The sequence below is a fragment of the Lupinus angustifolius genome, chromosome LG20 (genome assembly GCF_001865875.1).
Source record: "Lupinus angustifolius cultivar Tanjil chromosome LG20, LupAngTanjil_v1.0, whole genome shotgun sequence".
Lineage (NCBI taxonomy): Eukaryota > Viridiplantae > Streptophyta > Magnoliopsida > Fabales > Fabaceae > Lupinus > Lupinus angustifolius.
In genome coordinates, this window is record NC_032028.1 from 6,026,494 (window position 1) to 6,049,819 (window position 23,326).

General features: G+C 32.3%; 2 protein-coding genes across 5 annotated transcripts; both read left to right on the forward strand.

Moving 5' to 3' along the window:
* Positions 754-10,173, forward strand: LOC109336319 (serine/threonine protein phosphatase 2A regulatory subunit B''beta-like). 4 transcript variants are annotated; one of them, XR_002106332.1, is made up of 13 exons: positions 754-1,260; positions 2,072-2,311; positions 2,933-3,038; positions 3,300-3,396; positions 4,374-4,479; positions 4,743-4,833; positions 7,216-7,357; positions 7,472-7,619; positions 7,816-7,925; positions 8,777-8,933; positions 9,172-9,297; positions 9,398-9,659; positions 9,747-10,173. XR_002106332.1 is itself a non-coding variant. In XM_019572846.1 (13 exons), the coding sequence occupies exons 1-12, from the start codon at positions 1,117-1,119 to the stop codon at positions 9,536-9,538; spliced, it is 1,608 nt and encodes a 535-aa protein (XP_019428391.1). In that variant the 5' UTR covers positions 755-1,116; the 3' UTR covers positions 9,539-9,548; positions 9,797-10,173. The 4 variants fall into 4 exon arrangements, 2 of the variants coding, with proteins under 2 accessions (XP_019428391.1, XP_019428390.1); XR_002106333.1 differs by having other exon boundaries at positions 9,797-10,173; XM_019572846.1 differs by having other exon boundaries at positions 755-1,260; positions 9,398-9,548; positions 9,797-10,173.
* Positions 13,117-14,802, forward strand: LOC109336629 (phosphoenolpyruvate carboxylase kinase 1-like). Its single transcript, XM_019573342.1, has 2 exons — positions 13,117-13,946; positions 14,317-14,802. The coding sequence occupies exons 1-2, from the start codon at positions 13,157-13,159 to the stop codon at positions 14,361-14,363; spliced, it is 837 nt and encodes a 278-aa protein (XP_019428887.1). The 5' UTR covers positions 13,117-13,156; the 3' UTR covers positions 14,364-14,802.

Consider the following 23,326-nt stretch of genomic DNA (forward strand, 5'->3'; position numbering starts at 1 on the left):
ACAAGATCCTCTCCGTTATTGGAGAGATAAATTTTCATTTTTCTTTTAGTTATAAGGATAAAAGTATAATCTCGGTATAAATAAAAATGATGCAAATGTTATTATATTTTTATTTTTTAAGAGTACTTGATTGCAGAAGAATCTCACTCCTATTTCTTGAGGAGCCCATTGATGGAGAGTTGGTAGAATTCTATACAAAATATTTACTTTAGGTTCAAATGACTACTTTCATGCTTGTATGCATTAATCATGTGAAACATTAAAGAAGTAGATTGGAAGTGGACCCTTTTTTACCCTTGCTATTATGGAAAGTAATTAGTGTGCTAGTTTTCTAATGAGAATTAAGGCTAAAAGTGAAAGGACATGTTCTCTCTTATTTTCCGCACACCTTCAATTAGAATCATCCTTATGGTTGTGTCTCTAACTTTTATTAGACCTTAATTTGTTTTGTCATCATATAAACCAAAAACAACATAAAAATAAATTTATATTCACTAGTTTATCAAATTTGTCCGAATTTAAAATGCATATATACAAAAAAAACTTTTGAATATTTTCATTGTTCTCTCAATTAAATAAAACCCAAAAATGTAAGTGTTGTTGACTTTACAATATCATGCATGCTATGATTATTGGATTGCATTTTGGAAAAGAAAACCGTATTTTTCCATTGTGGAGGAGCACGTGGCATCGTTATATGTCATAATTTTCTGCTCCTATAACAATTTTTGTCATTGCAAAAATAAATACTACAAGCAAACGCAATTTTCTATCTCTCTCTTTCTCTTGCAATTCCCCTTACCCACACAATTACTTCTCTTCATTCTTCTCCCTCCAAATTCGCTTCTATCTCTTCACAAAATTTCCTCCATTTCATGTTCCTCTCATTTTTCTATTCAGATCACCGCCACCGTTAACTTAATTTTATATTATTTATTTCGCTAATTGATTCATTCTAAAGATCTAGGGTTTCGGAAGCTCAATATCTCAACCACATTAATCTAATTGTGTTATACTTCGCTACGATTCAAATTCATTGAAATTCGTGTTTTGCTTGATCTGTTATTTGGTGTGTTGTGAATGAGAGATAATAGATTGGTTGTTTAATTGAAGAAGATGGATTTCGTTACTGATGCGGCGTCGTTTGACGCCGAATTGTTGCAGCTTCCTGAGTTTTCCTCTTCGGCTCTCAAGTCTAACATCAATTTCGCCGAGAAGGTCTTCGACCAGTGGTTGTCGCTTCCCGAAAGTGTTCGATCGGTATGCTCAATTTTTTAATCATTGCATTGATATGTTCTCTATTTCAAACTCGTTACCTTGATTTTATTCAATTTTATTCGTTAGATTGATTTGTTTTGTCACTTTGTGATATTTAATGTAATATAGTAATATATGTGCATGAGGATTTAGGTGATTTAAAACCAGTGGTGGTGGTGAGATATGAAGTAACAGTGGGTGTCGAACAATGATTGTTTATATAGTAATGGTTTGTTATAAAGATGCATCCGTTCTTATATCATGTTTTACTAATTGACGTATTTCCAAAAGGAAATTTTGTTGCCACTTCTGCTTTAAAACTTGTGTATTTAATGGTTGCCAGAGTTTTTTATAGCCTTCCAACTACGTACCTTATGCAAATTATGACTTTTTGTAGATGCTCGTGTGTTTCTGTCCTTACCATATTATATTAACAATCTAGGTTTTAAATTGTGATTGTGAATGCGATTACATTACATTTACTGCAAGTTGCAAAAATTGGGGGGAAAATGTGACTGCTAAGCAGTTGTGCAGACTACCATGACCACAACATTGTGGCCTCAATTGTGGTTGTGGTCTGCAATTTAAAACCCTGTTAAGTAATCAAATATTTAACTCATCTCAATAATCACCATAGTCAATTCTTATATAAATAAGCTCTTTGTGATACTTAAAATATGTAAAATGCTGGTTAAGGATGATATACTGTTTTTCTTTATTTTTAGGTTTTTGATCTGGTTAAGGTTGTTCTCCTTGAACACTTCAGAAAATATTACTTGATATTGTTCTCATATCTCGCATGCTAATTGTGTAGGTAACCTCACTTCTCAATGAGGCAAAGTCAGGTGCTCCCTTGAATGTCCCGGGGAATTGCTCTAGCCCAAATGCTGCAAGTAATTCTTTGCCTTCCATGTTTCCTGCTGGCACAGCTCCACCTCTTTCACCGAGAAGTACATCTGGTTCTCCTCGTATAGTGAAACAGAGAGCTGGCCCATCTAATTTGGGTTCCCCTTTGAAAGTTGTCAGCGAGCCAGTTAAAGAAGTTATACCTCAGGTTCAGCAAGTCTGATTTGTTATCTTAGTATCTCTTTTCATTTTAAAATTTATTAGAGAAAAGGAAGGGAAAAAACACCTGAAAGGAGGATAGTATATCTCCAGAAAAGGAAAGTACATAAAAGAAGAAATAAAAAATTAGCAAGAAGTAGCAAAGTTGCCCAATCTCATTGGTGCATATATGCAATGGCAACTTTCTTGAGACAACCATTAGTAGTACGCCAAAGAGAGGCCATACACAATCTATCCCATAGACCATTACAATTTGGGGGATAGAGAGAAATCCTTAAATATGAGCACTGCACACCAACAAAATGTCCCATAGGATTTAAACTGCAGATTGCCACAATGCTTTTGTGTCATTGTTTTTGCTTAAATATGTTACCTAATCATAATAAGCTGTTCCAAAGATGGTAAATCCAATGATTGCCAAAAAACCTTCAAGCTTGCCACAAGTAATTTATTGTTATCCTAGTTAGATTCACTATCCATTTGTGTCAATATTTTAGTTGATGGTGCTTTTCTTTTGTATCTGATATGTTGAATGTGTTTATTCATTCTTTTTTATCTCCTGACTCTTGCTATGTTAATGCTTCTAACAAAAATATTTGTGGGCGTGCAGTTCTATTTTCAACATGGACGTCCACCTCCAAATGACCTGAAAGAACAATGTTTGTTTAAAATTGATCATTTATTCCATGACCACTTGGATGGCCTGCAGAAGCATGGTGAGATATGAAACATAGAAGTAGATGATAGTCTGAAGTGCCACTTTGTTGCAACTAGGGGAAAACGATTTTAATTAAGTTTCACATGTTAGTTTTCTCAATAACCACACACTCCCATGGTGAAGTTGAGTTAAAATGACATATTTTAAATGTTACCAAAAGTCGAAAAGTGATTATCTATGTAAAATTATTTTCTAATGTAATAAAGAGTTCTAATAACAAGCTCTGATATTCCTGTTTCTGGTTTCTTTGGTATGTCAGAATTTAAATCAGTTACCAAGGAAGTGTGCAAGCTGCCATCTTTTTTCTCTACTTCTCTTTTCCGAAAGATTGACAATGGAACCGGTCTTGTAACAAGGTGTGTACTTCATTTTTCCAGACACAACTTTTAAACTTCTTTGTCCCATGGATGATATTTTTGTTTCAGTAGCTGGACACTTCAAAAATTATTGTTTAGAACTCTAGATGCTATCACAATTATAATGAGTCATTCAGAAAGATTATTCACAGGACAGCCACACTCCAGATTGTTGTGTTATTTGTTTTTGCAAAAGGTTGTTTTTGAACTTTCCTTTTCTGACTAATGAAACTGGAAGTGCATCCCTTTGCTTGCCTTCTTATCTATCATTTGTTCTCATGTTTCTTCCTGGAAGGTACGGCCAGATTTGAGTTTGAAGGAGGTACATGCATCATGTTCATTGTGTTAGGTCGCTTGACGAAATCCCCTTCGTAGTATGGAGATTGTTTTAAGCCTATGAGTTTGTCAATATGTTCAGTACTGATTGGTTTCATCTTTAGTACTAAATTAGTTTTCTATTCCGACATCAGATTTCATTTTCTAAGACTTCTATTTAATAATGGTAGTTTTGTATTCTTTCCCTAACATCTATAATACAATATCTGACACTTTACGGACCAAGGCTCAAAAAAGGAGGAGACAAACATTAAAAAGGAGGGGCTAAGGAGAACGGAAGAAGTGCATAGCATGCCATAACGTTTTCTAGATTGTATGGCTGAGGAGTGCCTGCTTGGCACTAATCAAGAAATCTCCTTTGCAAATTGCGATTTTAATTTGACAATATGTTTCTAGGCGGTCTGTCCACACTGTAACAATTCCTGTGTGAATCCTTTCATTTTCTAAACACGATTTTCAATATTTTGGCACCAGATGTTCTTCTGATTGAGTTAGTATGAAATATGTATTATTTAAAAAGAAATGTTTTATTTTATTACCTTCTTTCCCATGGGGTGGGCAATTATTTTTGGATGGTCATTTCCCTGAAATTACCATTTCCAAACACCTGTGCTTAAATCCTTGATCTGATGTTCCTACAGGAAAGCATTTATCGATTACTGGGTTAACGGCAACATGTTGACAATGGATATAGCAACTCAAATTTACACAATTTTAAAACAACCACAGTTGAAGTACCTTACTCAGGTTTTTATAGTTCCATACCTTTCTTTATGCTTTGCAATTTTAAACAATTTCCTTCTACTCAATGATACATTCAGTCTTGGCCTGATATGTATGGCTGTGTGCCTGTGTGTGTATATATATGATGTCATTTATTCATTTCCAGTTTCATGCTAGGAGGATTTATTCTTTTTAGACGCCTCGCTTACTGATTTCCTTGGCTTTTATAATTGATATTATATTCATTTCCATCTTTCTTCTATTGAACAATTTCTACTACATGTCAGGATGATTTTAAACCCGTCTTACGTGAGCTTTTAGCAACACATCCTGGGCTGGAGTTCCTGCAGAGCACACCTGAGTTTCAAGAGAGATACGGTACGTATTTTCTTATTATAACCTCGCATTTGGAGGTTCATGTAATTTTAGATTGGTCGAATGAGTTCAAGATTCTTGTAATGCTTAGTTCCTGAATGATGGGACCCAGAGGAATGAGGATTTGGAGGGCATATACTCATAATAATAAAAGGGAAGCCAAAAGAAGGGAGACAAGGAGTTTCATTTAATACATGGGATCAGAGATAGGAGTGGGAGCATATAGCTTAAATAGGGGGAGAAGGGTGAGACGGTTTCTCTAGACTTTAGCTTTGGGGACTGAGCTAAGAGGAGGGAATCCTATTGTCAAAGGGGTAAAGGGAAACCTTTGGAAGGAGCATTTTCTCCTTTATCTGTTCAGATTCAATCAACCACAGTAGATTTGTTCTTTCTGTTCTTTGACTTCTCAAACTCTCCTCCTTGTGGTTTCCTAAACACTTAAAAAATTAATTTTCTCTGAGCAATTTGTATTTCTCTGAGAGTAAGTTAACATACAAATAAATTGGAAACATACAGCTGTGTGTCATAAATTAAGGTGGAGAATAAGTTTATCTAAAGTAGAACTGCAGAAGAAACATGTGATAAATGATACCCAAAAGTGAGCTTTACAATTCTTATCATGTTCTAGAGGTGGTTGGTGAAATGAACTTTCATTCTTGAGGGGTCCTAAAAACTAAAGCAGTGCATAGTTTTTATAATCGGCTTTTGAACTCGTGAGATTGATTCATTGATTTGTCTTGCTTGCATTTGTAGAGTTTCGTCAGAAAGAGCATTATTTCATTTCAGCATTCTATTCGGTTCTTGCACAAGTACTCAATCTGAAATGCCATTCATCGACAATAATTTGTGTGTGGAATAACTGAACATTTACTTTTCTCCCACCTTTTGCTACTGGTTCATTTGTAATCATCTTTACACGCTGAAATGATCACATCTGGTGTTTTTCCATCTGTACCATTCTCACAACTTTGTTGCCGTCATCATCTTGAGGCAAAAACTATGCATCATGCTTTGTTTAAAATTGCATTGTGAAGCTTCTCCAATCATCTTAATTGAAATTAGTCTTGCCTTCTCATCTTCTAGTGGGGCATGTACAGGCTAAAGTTCATAGCTGACTAATCTATAAAGGAACTGCTTGCAACAATGAAAACGATTTTTGCTTCTCCTCTTACAATTTTTTTTAAAATTTCCCATTCCTCTTGAAGTTTCAAGGAATTATTAGCCAATGAATAAACATATGTGATGAATAAATGTTTATGTTTTCTTTTTCGCCTATATTTTTATTCTATTTTTGCTGCTAATTTCATTTACAATGTATGTTTTTATACATACATAGGGGGTTGCTAACCTCCACACCTTCATGTGAATGTTAGCATCCTCCACATTTTCATTGGGACAAAAAAATCCAATTTTCTCTTTATTCAAGTAATTGACACAATGGATTCTAACAACTTTTTACCTCTTTATTTTATTATTATTTTAGCCTTTTTCTCTCACCCATTAATTCCCATCTCTGATAACTTTCTACCTCCTCTGAATGTTACACACACACATATACATCCATCCACTAATTTACTTCTCACTCTCTTACATAGTTTTAGTCTTTTGTTGCTGCTCAAAATGCGAAGAAACAAATAGTTAGTGGAAAGTGAAATGAGTGAACATTACTAGTATACTACATTAAAAATATGAGAGGAGTGTAACACAGTAAGTGACTGGAATAGGAAAAGGAGAAAGTTGTTTAAAGTGGGAAGAATGAGGAAGCAGGAGTGGTTAATGGTTCCGACGGAAGAGGAGGTTGAGCCATGAAGAATCTGGAAGGTCCGGTATTGGATGGGGCGTGAAGCTTTCATTGTTGTCTATGGAAATCTAGCAGGATCCAACCCCATGCCCCCATCCCTCACCCAGAAATCATGGAATCCTTTCTGCGACAGTTTCATAAACGCCTGAAACAGTCATATAGAGAGCCTGCACATATATTTTTAGGGATGAGAGAGAAATTGTTACAGAGGAGAGTTAACGGATAAGAGAAAGAAGTTAAAATAATAGTAAAATTAAGAGGTAAATAGACAATATTAACCATTGTGGTCAATTACTTGGAGGAGAAATTGGGTTTTTTGGTCCCAGTGAAAATGTGGAGGATGCTTACATCCACAAGAAGGTGTGGAAGTTAGCAATTCCCACACACACATATATGTACATATAAATATACACGTGTTATCTACATGTGTCTTTGTATTTTGATGAACAGATCAACACTTCATGTATCTTAGAAAATTGAAATCTATGCTTAGAGTAGTGTGAACTGGTCTTGGTTTCTGGTCTCTTTTTTTCATTTCCGTGTTAGGTGCTATATTGTTAACTTCTACTTTTTCCAATGCCCAGCTGAAACTGTAATATACAGAATATATTATTACGTTAATAGATCTGGCAATGGTCGTCTTACCCTGAGGGAGCTGAAGCGTGGAAACATAATTGATGCAATGCAGCACGCTGATGAAGAAGAAGACATCAACAAGGTTTTGAGGTAGTGTGGAATATGATTATTGTTAATCTCACACAATGTCTGTTCTTTTTTGCCAAAAATATATTTATACCACAATGCAATTTTCTTTTAACCTTTCCTAATAATTATCTGCAGGTACTTCTCTTATGAGCATTTCTATGTTATATACTGCAAGTTTTGGGAGCTGGATACAGATCACGATTTCTTCATAGACAAAGAGAATCTTATCAGATATGGTAACCATGCGCTTACCTATCGAATTGTTGATAGAATTTTTTCTCAGGTTGGTGTGGATTACATGTTGCTTTGGTCTTGTGATTTAATCGTTTCTTTCTTCAGCAACAAACCCTATACCCCTCCAGTCCTCTCTTTCTAACACAAGAAATGACCGGTTCCATGCCTCTCTTTTTTTATTGTTTAATATGGTTATGGAATCGTTTGTTGAAGATGCCGATTGACTTTCTTCAATATTATCTCAGGTTCCTAGAAAGTTTACCAGTAAGGTTGAGGGAAAGATGGGATATGAAGATTTTGTTTACTTCATACTGTCAGAAGAGGATAAATCATCTGAGCCAAGCCTTGAGTACTGGTATTTGTTTCCCATTCATTGACCATTCCATTTTATGAAAAGAGACATCAGATTAGTTGCTGTACGATTGCAAATATGAGGATGGTGTACAGGTGTAAAGATATTTGTTAGTTTCTTTTTGAGCTTATGCATACATGGTTATGAAACTTTATCTGTTTATTCAACTTATCTGTTACTTGAGGCCTAGTACTTTATGTAAGTAATTTAAGCAAGGTTATTTCTTTTCTTATAAAAAATGTAATTTAAGCATGGGGTAAAAGAGAACCGTTCAGGGTGGATTAATCTTGACCCCATCCCATTTGTCAATTCATGGGTGTCTTAGATGGCATGGTTATGTTTGTGAGCTGTGTATAACAGTGTTCGGTCCCGATCAAGAATAGTGTCGACAATAAGTTTTAGAATATCCAAGAGTTAATAAGGGATGCTTCGGACATTAGACAATAGGACTGGAAACTGGACAGGTTGAAAATTTGGGCCACGTCGTGTGAAAGAAATGAAGGAAAATTTGATAATATGCACCGATTTTTTTGGAATACTTCCATCCTTCCTACCAGGTTCAAGTAGTGAAATCAAATGCTTTGCATTTTCAATTCCCTTTCCACTGCCACGTTCTTTCGTAATCATTCTCCTGGGGACTTTTTGCGAGATGGTTTTTGTAGAGAATGGAGGGAAGGAGCTGGCTTGGGAACCAATACACTTGTGAGAGGGCTCTTAAGCATTACCTTTCATTTCACCTCCAAGAACCAACTCGTAAACAGACCATTACGAAAACTTTGTATTTGCCATTGTGACTTGTTTTTTATTTTTTTAAATCGGTAATGTATAAGCTGACTTGAACATGTTATGATTAGGTTCAAGTGCATAGATTTGGATGGAAATGGAGTTTTGACACGGAATGAACTGCAATTTTTTTATGAGGAGCAATTGCATCGGATGGAATGCATGGCCCAAGAGCCTGTGCTTTTTGAAGATATATTGTGCCAGATAATTGACATGATAGGACCTGAGGTTTGTGTTTCCTCCTTCTACTCATTGTTTGATTTTCTTTCATTGTTTTGCGAAGTTTCATTAGATGGGAAAATGAATGCAAATTTTGTGAGCAGTTTATAGATTGTGTTTTGTCCTGCAACATGCCATATCCCTAACTTGCTTGTCCCCTGGGTCTTCTTCATCTTTGCTGATATCATCTTACTCTTTTATTATCCAACATATATTACATTTTAAAAATAAATTTTTCACTCTGCAGAATGAGAGTTTTATAACTCTTCACGACCTGAAAGGCGGGAGACTCTCAGGAAGTGTTTTCAATATCCTTTTCAATCTAAATAAGTTCATGGCCTTTGAAACTCGTGACCCATTTTTGATTCGTCAGGTGCGTGAAATATTTGCTAAAATCTATTGGCCTGTTGATTACTATGCTTGGTCACTGTTGGTGACTTCCTTATTGACTGGTGTATGTCTTGTGTTATTAGGAACGTGAGAATCCAACATTGACAGACTGGGATCGATTTGCTCATAGGGAATATATTAGGCTTTCCATGGAAGAAGATGTAGAAGAAGCCTCCAATGGAAGTGCTGAAGTCTGGGACGAATCACTGGAGGCTCCCTTCTGAAATCTTTTATGTAAGTGCTTAAGTTGAAATGTGACTCTCTTCCGAGCGTTTTATGTGCTCAGAAGTCAGAAGTCCTATTTATATTAACCCAACACTTAAAACATGAATTCAGAAAGTTGAGGTCCTTGTTTCTTCCAACCTTGTACACTCTTACTTTCTTCATTTGTGATAATATGTTGTTACCTTTGACAATCATTATATAATGCAGGGGATGAAAAGAAATTAATGCCCTGGAACTTGATTTATTGCATTGTTCAGAGACACTGGACTCTAGGTCAGCTTTTAAGTGTATTGTGCCAACTTCGCTCCAGTCAATGGTAAATTTCTAGCTTCACCGTGGAACATGTTTTTGAAGGGCAAGCTGCAAGACTATTCAGATCTTCTGCGGTAATTTTGGGGCCATTATTACGGAAGTTTTGTTGCCTTTGTACCAAAATCAATGCAAAATGAAGACGTTTGCTGAGAGGTGCTAGGGTTGAATTATATTATTGTCATTGCGTATGCTTGTATTTCGGGGCACTTAAGTTGTTTAAGAACATGGCAAGATTTTTCTCACATTTGGATCTTTTAGTAGTTTGCTTCAATCTTCTAGACTCGTTTGCCCCGGATCTGTCCAAGAGCAGTACATTTCTTTCGTCATTTGTGCCTCCCATTGTTGTCTTAAACTAATTTTTGTTAGGTCAATGAAGAATTTAAATAGTAATGCTTGACATAAAAAATATCACATTTTTTGGGTGCCGAGTATTCAATGGCTTTGCACATTGGATATATGTTTTCCCCTAATCTGTCAACATTTATCTAGTATAATTTTCCTTAAAGAAATATTTAGTAATCGACTGTTTGCTGTCTAACTATTAAAACAACGACCCTAATAAATTTTGCTTTCTTGTAATGCAAAGCTATGTATAGCTCTGGCTCTAAATTTGGACAAAAGGTGGAGTTATATTTGGACAAAAGGTGAAGTTTGTGTCAGAGAGTTGATAATCAAGATGAAAGTTTGTTGAATCTCGATGAAATGATCAATTATGAATGTTGTTTAACTTGTATGAATACTATTAATTCTAGATGGAGTTTAAAGGTAACCAAGATGCCCGTTATCTGGGTAATTGTGGGGCTTTTGTCTTTTGACCAATATGATCCCTAGGGACAAATAAAAAAACGATTGTTTTTGGGAATAAAAATTCTGTAGTTTAGCCATTGTAGACATTTTCCTGTTATTTTATACATCTATTCCGACTTTTAGGCCTTTAGGACATGGGGAATTGTAGCTCTGTACATTTACGCTAAAAATCTATAGAAAAGAAAAGCATATATTATTATTTGATTGCTCCTGAATGTCTCATTGAGTCGTTTCAACATAATATAAAATAGTATAAATCACCAGCAAATGAACGGTATATATCATGATATGTGCAGCTGGTTGTACTCATGAACTGAAAAAATGTTGAATAAAATATTAATTTGGCAAAGGAATTTAATTAACGTTAGAATCATGTACTGTATTTGAGTGGAACCCTTTTGCGTGGATCTGAAATGGAAAGGTTGTCTAGAAAGAAGCCACACATAGAAATTAACGTCGTAGTCATAAACCGTATTAATCCTTTAGTAGAAAAGGGACTGACCGTACATCACAAAGGCATCCACATATTCTATTGTACTCTTGTTCCCTTGAAATATATAAAATGTTTATCCTAACATAGTACACTGTCTGGTATAGCAAGTCACGGGGTAGTGGAGTACCAACCATTTTCTAAAAAGGAGATAAGCTATTACTTTCAAGATGCTCTTTTTTCAAGGCTTCAAACCATCAAAAGCTGTGGTCCACCCCAAAGTTAATAACTTTTGTTTTAAGTAAAATGGATGTACTGCAAGATAACTTCATAGAAAGACAAATAAAGAATGCAACTGAACCTTTTCGAGTAAAAGTTGCATGTAGAGTGGCAACACTTGCCAAGTTACCCACTAATAACCTTTATTACATTATAGGTGTTTAATACAAACATTTAAGTTATCCTTTAATTTTTAGATGTGATTTAAAAATACAAAGATAAAAGATGTTGAAATAGAAATTATTTAAAACTTGAAAGCAAATATTTTTTACATTTATCTGCTATATAAAGAAATGTTTCAACTGAATCAACTAATATATTTTGTCTTCCTGAACAAAGCCACATCATAAAAAACTAGTATCTTCTCTTTTTCAATAATCATTAGAATTTAGAAGGATTTTATTATATACCTTGAAAAGGATTTAATTAATTCCATTGCATGATTTACATAATACGAACTATTATATGTTCAAAAAAGAACTGTATGAGGGTCCAAATCCTCTGATATATTTCACAAAATTAAGTAATTTTTGTGCCATATTTCTTCATGCAATAATACTAAGTATTTATTTATAGTTTGTTATACAAAATTAAGCCATCAAAAACCATGTGAAACTATCATCATTTGGCATGTTGATGAAAAAGGTGCTATCATAGGTAGGTTTGTCGATTTGTAATCAATTATAGGGATGCCATAAAAAGTTGAACCAAGTTACTTGTCAATGATAGCATTGCTGAATGGCTTTTCAGTTTTTAATTAGCTCTATATTTATTTACACTTCGGTACTCTGCCTGTTCCAGTTCTATATCGTTATTTTTTACAATTTTTTAATAACATTTTTTATTGAAACAATAAACGCCCACTAAAATTAGTTATTAAAATATTATTATAATATTAACATAGAAAGTCAAACACGACCTCCGAGTAGTATTGAACGTGGCGTGTTTTCAGTGCTAGGATCCACCGAACGAATATTTCCCTCGAATATTCCGCACACAAATTTGGTACCTTTCACGCTGTCTTTTTTTTCAAAAAAAAAAAAAACTATTAAGTTTTTCTGAAATAAGCTAAAACATAAGCAAAGAAAATAAGGGAATTATTTCGTTTCATCAATCATTTAGAAAATAATTAAGATGTTAATTAGTCAATACTTAATATCGTGATAAAAATTAGCAGTAATTTTTATTACTTCTCTAAAAACAAGTTTATCAATAATAGTAAATTTTATACATTTAATTTATATAACTTGTTATTACATGTACATTAATTTTATGCTTCATTGGTTAATATTTTGATTCTACACAGATGAATAAAGGGATGAAATTTTCAATGTAAGTTTATCTCTCTCAACTAATGGAAGTTAATAAGGATATGGACTTTTATCCTTTAATTTAGTACCTATACTAAATATTAACCAATTAAATAAAATTAACTTTTTCTAATGGGCCACAGTTATTTGTTACTCTATTAAAGAATAATTATCGTCAATCTTAATTATTTCAGTCACTGATAACGAAATTTACCAAAGAAATTTACTTGAGATACAATCTTCATTTAAAAAAATTGAATGAAAATAAATAAGAATTAAGGGTAATAATGAGTAACTAGTGGTTGTAAATAAATGGTTAACAATATAATAACAATTTAAAGAAACTCTTAGGTCACGTTTGTAATAACTATAGTTCAACTTGGTCCTAGAGACTTCCTTTTTGTTTGTCATCTATAAAAACAGAGTAAGTGAAGCAACACCACTAGTTAACCATAACAACTTAGAGAAACGAAAAAAGAATGTGTTCAATAGTTAACAACCAATACGAGTTGTGTGAAGAAATCGGTCGTGGTCGTTTCGGAACCATCTTCCGTTGTTTCAACCCAACCACTAACCAAGTCTTTGCTTGCAAAATCATCAACAAAACCCTCTTAACCGATTCAACCGATCGTAACTGTCTCCTTAACGAACCCAAATTCATGACCCTCCTTTCTCCACACCCTAACATCCTCCAAATCTATCACTTCTCCGAAGACGACGACGTTTTATCCATCGTTATGGAACTTTGTCAGCCTCTAACCTTATTCGAAAGAATTCTCAAAACCAATGGTTCTAATACTTTAACGGAGCCACAATCAGCTTTCATCATGCATCAGCTTCTTTCAGCTTTAGCCCATTGCCACCGTCTCGGTGTGGCGCATCGTGATATCAAACCAGACAACATCCTTTTCGATTCGAGGGACAACCTTAAACTAGCGGATTTTGGTTCCGCTGAGTGGTTCGGTGAGGGGAAGAAGATGAGTGGGATCGTTGGAACGCCGTATTATGTGGCGCCGGAGATTTTGATGGGGAGAGAGTATGATGAGAAGGTTGATGTTTGGAGCTGTGGTGTTATTTTGTATATAATGTTGTCTGGGATTCCACCGTTTTATGGTGATGATGCTGCTCAGATTTTTGAGGCTGTTGTTAGGGGTAATCTTAGGTTTCCTTCAAGGTTGTTTAGGTCTGTGTCCTCTTCTGCTAAGGATCTATTGAGGAAGATGATTTGTAGGGATGTTTCTAGAAGATTCTCTGCTGAACAAGCCTTGAGTATGTTTCTAAATTTGAGTTCTTTTTAGGGTTAAGAAACTTAAACTTAGTAACCATCGAATACATCTCTAATTTCTTCCTTTAATGAGAAATTAAAATTAGTATAGCAATAGTTCTACCATGAAATGCACATAGATCTCAACATATTAGATTTTTGTGGTGTGTGGTTGACATTCCCAACAAGTATCTAAAACTTGACCTTTTGATCTAGATCTAGTGAAACTTTACATCACGAATGTGCTCATGGGTGCAACATATTAGATAATGTAAAGATTATTTAGCCACCTTGGAGAATTTTTTTCCTTGGAAAATCAAACTTTTATATCTTAATTTTTTGGTGTTAATTGTTATTGTGATTTTGATTTTGCAGGGCATCCTTGGATCTTGAGTGGAGGAGAGACAGCTGATCTGAGTTGAAAATTAAAAAAGCTAGGAGGAGTTGCAATGGACACAAGATTTAAGCTATTTACTTGCTTTTATGTATAGAGCAGCAAGTAAAGCTAATTTTGCTTATGTCATGATGTTGTTTCTCTCCATTAGTATTTACTAGTATCTACTTATCTACTATGGAACTATGGTAGTGTGAATAAAGTCAAGTCTACTAGGAGCAGAGGAGAACAGGGTAGCATGCTCCTGTAATTTCTAATGATGCTACTTAGATTTTCCTTTTTTACTTTGGTTTCATCAATCTGTATCTGAGACTCTAGATATGAGTTGAGAATCTTGTATCTCACTCTTTTTTCTTCCTTCTAGTTTTTCTGTCATGTAAAAAACTAAGAAAGATATCCCTCAGTCCCTCCTAATAATAGAGGATTTTGAGGAGCTTGTGAATAAAATAAATCCTTTCCAAGTTCTATTTTTCTACAATTTGTAGATATTTTGTTTCATGTCAGATTATTTTTAGCAAGACTTTCAACTTCGATTTTTTTGACCCTGTTTTGTTCTAGAAGGGGAATCATATAGAATTGGGTTTCACAATATTGCAGGAAACTATAGTTGATCAAATTAGATTAAAGAAGGGAGTCAAGTCCCAACTCTGAGTAAGTCTCAACTCTAGTGAATGTTCTTATAGTGCAGTGAACACAGATAAACTGTCCCAAAAACTGTCTTTCTTGATCATATCCAATCAAAATATAACAAGTAATATGATTATTCAATTTTGATTTTTCTATTTAAATGATTGATGTATTTTAATTGGTCTGATATACCAATTTAGACAGAAACATATCTCTCCTATATGCCGCGATAACGCTTATGCGGTTAAACCCATTGCAAAAAAATGTCACAACTTCAGCGAAATTACACAAGAATGACAATAAGTCATGGGGATTGGTTTTTCCTGTAAAGGGTATTTTGTTGTCCACATATTTGTGATCAGAATGTTATTTTGATAACTCCAGACATTTTTTAGTTTTTCTATTTTAGATGAATTTCTGTATTAAAGATAAAAAGTATTCCTGAGATAAATTTAATTTGATTTTTATAAAGTTGTCCAAAATTTAATTGTTAATAAAAGATGACTCCTACATAAGTTGATAGGGCTAATTATTTAGAAAAGGGTGAATTGCCTTCTTCCTTTGTTGTTTCTCTTTAATTTCAATAGTCCTAGGGACAATTAATCAACCAAAGTACCAAACACCATGTGGGCTGCTCAACAGTTCTGCCTACTTCGACAGAGAAAGAAAAGGATGGGGATGGGAAAACACAAAATGATAGATAGCTAAGTTGTCGAAGTGATAAAGTCGTCAAGTGGTAAGGGTGAAGGATCTAGGACTTAAAGTGATAAGAAGGTTCAAGGTTCAACTCCCACTCACTGTAAAATATTAACATTGTCTATAAAAAATAGTTAAGTTGTGAATTTTACTCTACCTATTTTATTACAAAGAAAACAAATTGGTTTTCTTTTTATCATTGGATCAGACACATCTCCATATAACACGGTAGATGTTATTATGGTTTGACACAAGTAGTTGGTTTCACTGGCTCAAAATTTGAAGGTAAACTTAACAAGTACATCTAGTTAAACTACCTAAACATGAAAATAATGTATTCAAGGAGTGCACCAATTTCCGATAAAAGTTTTTATGTTTGATCCATTGACTAGTGTACCAGTCATTAATATTCTTCAAGTTTGAACAGTCTTTGAGAAGTGAATAGTTGAAGAAACATATTCATTGACATAGACTAAATTAATGTATTTGAACATTAGAGGATCGATACTCAATTACTTGAAAAATCAATTGATTATATGAATGACCTTAAATTTCATAATTTACTTTGTCATTCAAAGTAATCATACCAGTTTAAATAGAATTTCCTCTTGTTGATGGAAGATTTACTTATAAGTGAAGTCTTTAAAATATTTTATCTAACTAAACAAGCTTAACTCTTATCAAATAAGACTTGTTGATTAGCTTATAAGCATCTCAAAGATATTTCTAAATACAAACTATTTTATAATCGATAAGCATATTTTATATACATCAGTGGTTGACGTAGGAGAGCCATGGTTGAAGTACTTGCTCCGGTAGTTATTTGTTAATTTCATTATATTTTGTATATTTATGACATATTTGTCCCATGCCTAAAAACTTAGGTTCATCCTTAGAAAGTAAGTAAGTAAAGTATTACTTTAATTAAAGTTTTCAAAACAACGAAGTAGTGAAATAAAAGTGAGGGTATAAATTAGACGAGAAATCCACTTCTCCAAAAGTAATTACTCATTGTCCTAGCCATCAATTTTAGGGAAATTCAATGATTTGAATTAATGAGTATATCTAAATCATTAAATATTCATAAAATTGATGACCAAAATAAAAAATAAGATTAAAAAACTTACTCTTGAAATAAGTGAATCTCTATCCAATTTTGTATGGTTGATAGCTTATGCAACTGAATCCTAGTTCATTTTCGCAGCAACTTCTTTAATTTCTTTAGTTGACCATGAAAAAATACCCATAGTTTCGGGCTTTAGGCGTTCACTGATGAACAAGGATTCCTTAGAGAACAAATGTTTATTTCTCTCTTTATTTTTAATGATAAAAATAAAAAAATTATTATAATTAAAATGATAAATATATCATTGAAAATTATGTCATCTTTATTTTTTTAAATATTTATTTCTTCATTAATAAAGATAATTATAACTCATAAAATATTAACTCCTTCTTATGAAAGGGATTAGTCATGGCTTATAGTCTTTACATTGTCTTTTATGTTGGAAATTTCGATGTGGTCCATGTGGATCATGCACTTGATGTGTCCGTAATTTTTTGTTACAAAAATTCAAAAAGGGAAACAAAGTTAAGAGAGTGGTGAAGTTAAAGCAGGTGCATTAAATTTTGTTCGTAAAATAGGTGTCAGAAATTGACGGGGTTCAATTATAGTTTGCACTGAAGAAAATTGAATGTCGTAACTCGTATGCAATGATGTCATATAAGCAAGTGGCTAATAGAAGTTGCCAAGCGTTGAAATGAGATAAGCCATGGCATGTATATGTTATTGTTAGTTAATGCACTTATCAAATATCAACTCATCGGTGGGTCCCTTCCCACTACCCAGTAGGGACCGCTATAATTAGAAATTAAAGTTTTTTTTTTTTCTGTTGGAAAACTTGTTCATGACGAGTTAAGTTCGAATGTTTGATGACAATCAATATTAGGAAGAAAAAAGGCCAATATAGTTTATTCCATATTATTTCTCCAATATTATCTCCAATTAAGAAATTGTCTCTCCATTTTATGGAGAGAAAAAATAGGCTGCGATGATTACAGGATAAGATCTTGTTTTTAAAACAAAAAACCATTTTGAGTATATTTGGCCTAACTTATTTTAGTGTATAGTTTTGAGCAGTGTTGTGAAAATGGCTCTGGTCAGTAGTATTAACTGACTGAGAGTTGGACCACTTTGAACAAAAATATTATAGTCCGATTGTGCTAAACCTGGTTATTCGGAATAACCTGAGAAGTAAACCGGACGGTTTACTTAAAATTAAAAAAAAATGGAACACTACTCTAATATTTTGTTTTACTTCAGTCCCCAAAAAATATTGAGAGCTTTTATTTTAATATAATTATACATAATTATTAGTTATATAAAATTTTCTATTTATATATAATTATATGTTTGTTTGTAAAAAATATTAATTATATATTAAATCACTCAGTTCGGCGAGACAATTTAACCATTTAAACCAATTAAATCTAATATGAAACTTCTTCCAAGTTTGACATATGGCTCGTTCGAGTTTCACGATATTGGTTTTGAGTTTGTTGCATATATCTTTGAGGTTGTAACTTGTAATTGTAAAGGTAGTTAGAAACTTAACGATGTGCATATATATAAACTAGAGTTATTAGAGTTAAATTGTTAATTAAATGATTAAAAATGATATACATATTTATTTATTAAACTGAAGTAATGAATTCTGTATATTTAAAGAAGTATTTAACAAAGTATTGTTCTAGTTGAAATGCTCTGTGATATTCTATTAGATTCTAAGAATAACCAAAATGTTTAGGGAGCAATATTTGTTGAACGGTGCAACCACAAATCTTGAAAGGGATTAGTTTTTTACTCAAAAAATGTGAGGGGATAACCATGGTAGTACAAAAAATTATTTATAATTATTAATAAATATTTCAGTATGTTATAATTAATGTAATTTTTCAAATGGTAAAATTGACAATAAGTTATTAAATTCTTTATATTTTTTGAAAATCTAGTTGAATTATTTATTTAAAAGTTTTTAAACACTATATTTCCGGTTATAAACTCCATTAATTTTTTTGGTTTGACTAACTCAATAACAAAGAACTAAAAGTTCAAACAAAGACAATATTATTGGTTAACAAATAAGGATTTAAATTACAAAAAGATGTGCCAAGTATCACATCACAAACTTCTACTAAATTTAAACTGACGTTTATAATCAACATGTGTACTCAATATAAATTTTTTAAATGTAAAAATATTAATATTGTTATAGTATTTACATCTATTAATATTTTCATAAATCAAAATTTATTATCACCTCCTTCTAGCAGCAAAGATGTCAATATATTGGTAGTCATACCATCCAAATATACTAACACTACTTTTCTTTGTTGCATTAGAGATACCCTAAACTAAAAGTCAAATTAGAGATAATCGAAACATATTATGCTTTTGTGGACAAAGTTTTTAATACTACTTATGACATGTAATAATATGCTTAAAATAATCAGTTATTTAACAAAGTGGTGAATTTCTTTACCAACAAGACAGCATTAGATCCCTAAGATCAAGAGTTTGATTCTTGGGAGCAATACTTGTTGGGAGGATAACTACAAATCTTAACATGAATTAATTTTATATCAAAATGTAAGAGAATATTTTGTGTAGTACGAAAAAAAATTAATGAACTTCATGATGACAACTCATATTATACTACTACTATAATTTATTCCAGTTTGGACTGCGTGAAGCCAAAGTGAGTGTGAAGTGTCAAAATGAAGAAAATTAGAAACCCAACGTCCAACTATATTATATTGTATATATTCAAAGTGCAAGAGCGAATCTCCCTATATTATATTCTAGCATATGCGCATGGCTATATTCTGCCGCATGCAAATTGGTCTATTTTATTTATTTAATTAATTGATTAAAATTCCACGATAAGGGATATGTGAAACACACTATTCACGTCTATTTCCACGCTTGCTCAAAGTTATGTGTGTGTTAAGAATTGATATGAGTATTTTTAGTTCCACCCATCTCCTTTTGCTTTTCCGTGTGAATCTCACTTTTCAGTTGTCTTAACATGTGCCATAGAATTATTTAACTATCCAGATTTAAATTAATTTAAAATAAAAAATTAAAACTTACATTTACCTCATAATCCAGGAGAGAATTATGTGTTACAAACTGTTTATGTTGTGAATTATTTTCTAATTAAAAGTGCTGCTTTTCAACTTTTTATGTCTTTTTTTAATATGTGTGTTTAGATAAAAGATAAAAAGTAACTAAGAAATAGAAGAAAGCTAAATAAATTATTGTAAAGAAGTGGTAGAATGTAATATGCTCAAATAAGACTATCCATTCAGATGGTTGGGATCTTCTCCATTAATGGAGAGACATAAGTACATCCAAAACAAAAGAAACATGATAATATGATTTGACATTTTTATCCTTAAAATATCATAAGATGATATTTTTACTTTTATATATAAGTACAGAAATGATCATTTGCTTCTTCACTAATGGAGAGGATCCCAACTCCATTCGGATATGCATTACTAAATAAATTATTGTAAAGAAGCGGTAGAATGTGATATGCTCAAATAAGACTATCTATTCAGATATGCATTAGTAATAAAAGCATTTCAGTCATCCAACATGAATCAACATCAAAAATTAAAGTTTAGTATGAGTCATGGATGAAAGTTCTTAATAATTTAAAAAGTGTGAGAAATGAATGAATGAGAAAGAAAACTTAAGAAATGAAGAAGGAGAAAAAAATAGAGAATCAAAACTCTATTGAAAATGAGTAAGTCTTCTCAACATACTTCATTATTCTCATTAGTGATTTGATCACAAAGATTACGACAGTCCCTTTATATACAACAACTACTAAAACAGAAAACAAAAAATGTTAACAAGATAATTGATTAACTATGTGGGTAATCGATTATTGTACACAAAGTTCACCTAAACAAACTGAAATAACTAACCAGTTAATCGATTAACTATAGTGTTAATCGATTAATTATAGTGTTAATCAATTAACTGATACATAATCTTAACTATTCTAACAAAAAAAAAGTCAAAATTAACACCAACAAAATTTAAATCTATGACAATTACAATAACCTGGTAAATAATAATAAAATGCCCTAGTTGGTAATGGTTTAACTTATATCCCACAAGAAAATGAGTTTGAATCTTGTGAGCTGGTTGGTGGATAATCAACCCACAAATAAGCTAACTCATAAAAAAAAACTATCATATTAGTATAAATGGGTCTGATTCTACTAAAAATGTCCACATGATTAGAAATGATTCCTGGCTAACATTTATTAACAAAACTCATTAATCAACCTTAACAACATTGTTTTGCAAGATTCAGAATATATTGATGTGAAGTGGTGAACTACACATAAAGTGCAGAGAGACGGGTGGAGTGGTTACTGGTTATATATTGTGATAAGCAGTGTATAGTATAGTTTAGAGTCCTTATCACGTGGTTTGGTGCACATGCAAATTGAGAATGCAAGTCATGTGCAAATGTATCTTTCAGTTTTGAACTAACCAGTAGGAGTTCTTACTCATTTGTCCCATGCCATGTGAGTCGTGTCCCTCAGTGACACGATCTTCCCTTCATCAGATAATGGAGCCCACTGTGTAGTTATGTTTGATTATATAATAATAACTTATGGTTGCTTTTATGTGATTAGATAATACTAACTGGTGGTTGCTTTTATGTGATTACTACTTCTCATGGGACATATGTAACGAGCACATTTTCTATCATAAAGTGTGACTACTCCATGTATTATTTGTTTTTCTTTAGTCAAAAAAAATATAAAGTTAATATATATTTAATTATTATTTTACTTTTTTAATCAATAAAAAATAATAAGACATAAAGTAATACAAGTTTTGGGATAGAAGATAAGACCGTGGGAGGAGAATGAAAACCTGTTGTCTAGACTATTGCAATAATACAAATTAGAATGGCAATAAGGTAAAAATGGAAGTGCTAATTGTCTATCCTAACCCAGGTTCTATTAAGCTTGGGTGGGTTCGGATAGTAGTTTCAGAATGGTGGTACCGGTAGAGTTGGTGAAACCCGTGGAGAGCCTATCCCACAATAACAAAAAACTATAAGAAATTTATGTATTAAATTTGAAAATTTGAGTAATACAACAACCTTTATAGATTTAATACTAACAAGTGACTAATTAAATAAATAAAAATTCTATAATGTGAAAAAAAATATATGTACTTACATTCTACAAGTTTTATATTTCGTTAGTTCATCATCAATCATTCATTTTAATTATTATTGACTTAAAAAAAAGTAATACAAATAAATAATAATAATATACTAATTGTATATAAATATTTACATTATTGTGTAATAAGATTAAATGTGTGAGATGTGGATATAGTAAATATAATTTAGATTTTATATATACTAGCGTGTTGACAGGCACTCCCGTGCCTGTCAACCCGCTTTCCTATTGTTTATAACGTGTAGTCTGTATATTATATTTACTCAATATAGTATTTTGTATTAAATAAGGGTATTTTGCAGTTGTGTTTTTAACTATTGATGTAATTGTTAATTTTTTATAAATTGAAAGTTCAAATAGTTTAGTGACTCGCATTTATTTTTATAGGTAAAGTGTATGACTTTATAATAATGTTTGTCATGAAATGTTTCAACATATTTAAATTCGTTCGCTTTCCTATTGTTTGTAATATGTAATGTATATGCTATAAATGTCAAATATAGTAATTTGGGTTAAATATTGTAATTATAGTTGAATATAGCCCAGTGCTACATGTCTAATAGCTATACTTAATTGAAGATTAAATTATTTGTATTAATTATAGAAATTGAACAGAACAATAATTCTTGAAGCAAATGTTTGATTGCATATGTGCTTGAGAAGACTATTTAAAAGAAACTAAAAAAGTCGTAGTATCCTGCACCTGAGCTCACAACTATTCCCACACTTGAACATACATGCATAGATGTATACCAAAAGTGTTAAAATATAAATTTATTGACATGATTACTATTGTTGAATAATTGAACCCAACTATATTTATAGAAGATTGATAGCTTTTAAACTGAAGTTGCAATTCAAGACTTTTACCCTATCATTATTAACAATAATGGTTTTTATCATGGAGTTCCACCTATAACACCAAACCTTATGAGATATACATTTCTTCCATCTTTCATGCTTTGCTTATGTTGGATTTACACATTCGATAGTTCCAAATATAGAATAGTAAGTTGACCTTTAAATGTCATTATAATCTCTCAAGGCATATACTAAGAAGTCAAAAAAAATAGAAACATATACTAAGTATGTTAGTCATTCATTAATGTAATAAAGTAAAAAGTTTATTTTAAATAAAGATAATATATACAACATAAACACTTTCATATTCCAATTAGACTTCTCTAAAGAACTTGCACCAAGTCAAAATATGTCACTTAAACAAATATTGAATTACAAAAAGAAAAGTCAGCTACATAAAATAAAAATCATCTTTCACTAAGAATGAAGGATGATAGAGATTCTTACCGAATAAGACATAGGTTACTGCATTTGTTGCTAGTGGAGATTATGTCCTTGGAAGTGACTTTGAGGTTATCTCAGTTT

What these genes read in the sequence shown, in the direction of transcription:
- LOC109336319 (XM_019572846.1), top strand. Translation starts at nt 1,117, where the DNA reads ATGGATTTCGTTACTGATGCGGCGTCGTTTGACGCCGAATTGTTGCAG. An exon ending in TTAAAGAAGTTATACCTCAG is followed by an intron (nt 2,312 to 2,932) that starts GTTCAGCAAGTC and finishes GTGGGCGTGCAG; the next exon opens with TTCTATTTTCAACATGGACG. An exon ending in TTGATAGAATTTTTTCTCAG is followed by an intron (nt 7,620 to 7,815) that starts GTTGGTGTGGAT and finishes ATATTATCTCAG; the next exon opens with GTTCCTAGAAAGTTTACCAG.
- LOC109336629 (XM_019573342.1), top strand. Translation starts at nt 13,157, where the DNA reads ATGTGTTCAATAGTTAACAACCAATACGAGTTGTGTGAAGAAATCGGT. An exon ending in CTCTGCTGAACAAGCCTTGA is followed by an intron (nt 13,947 to 14,316) that starts GTATGTTTCTAA and finishes TTGATTTTGCAG; the next exon opens with GGCATCCTTGGATCTTGAGT.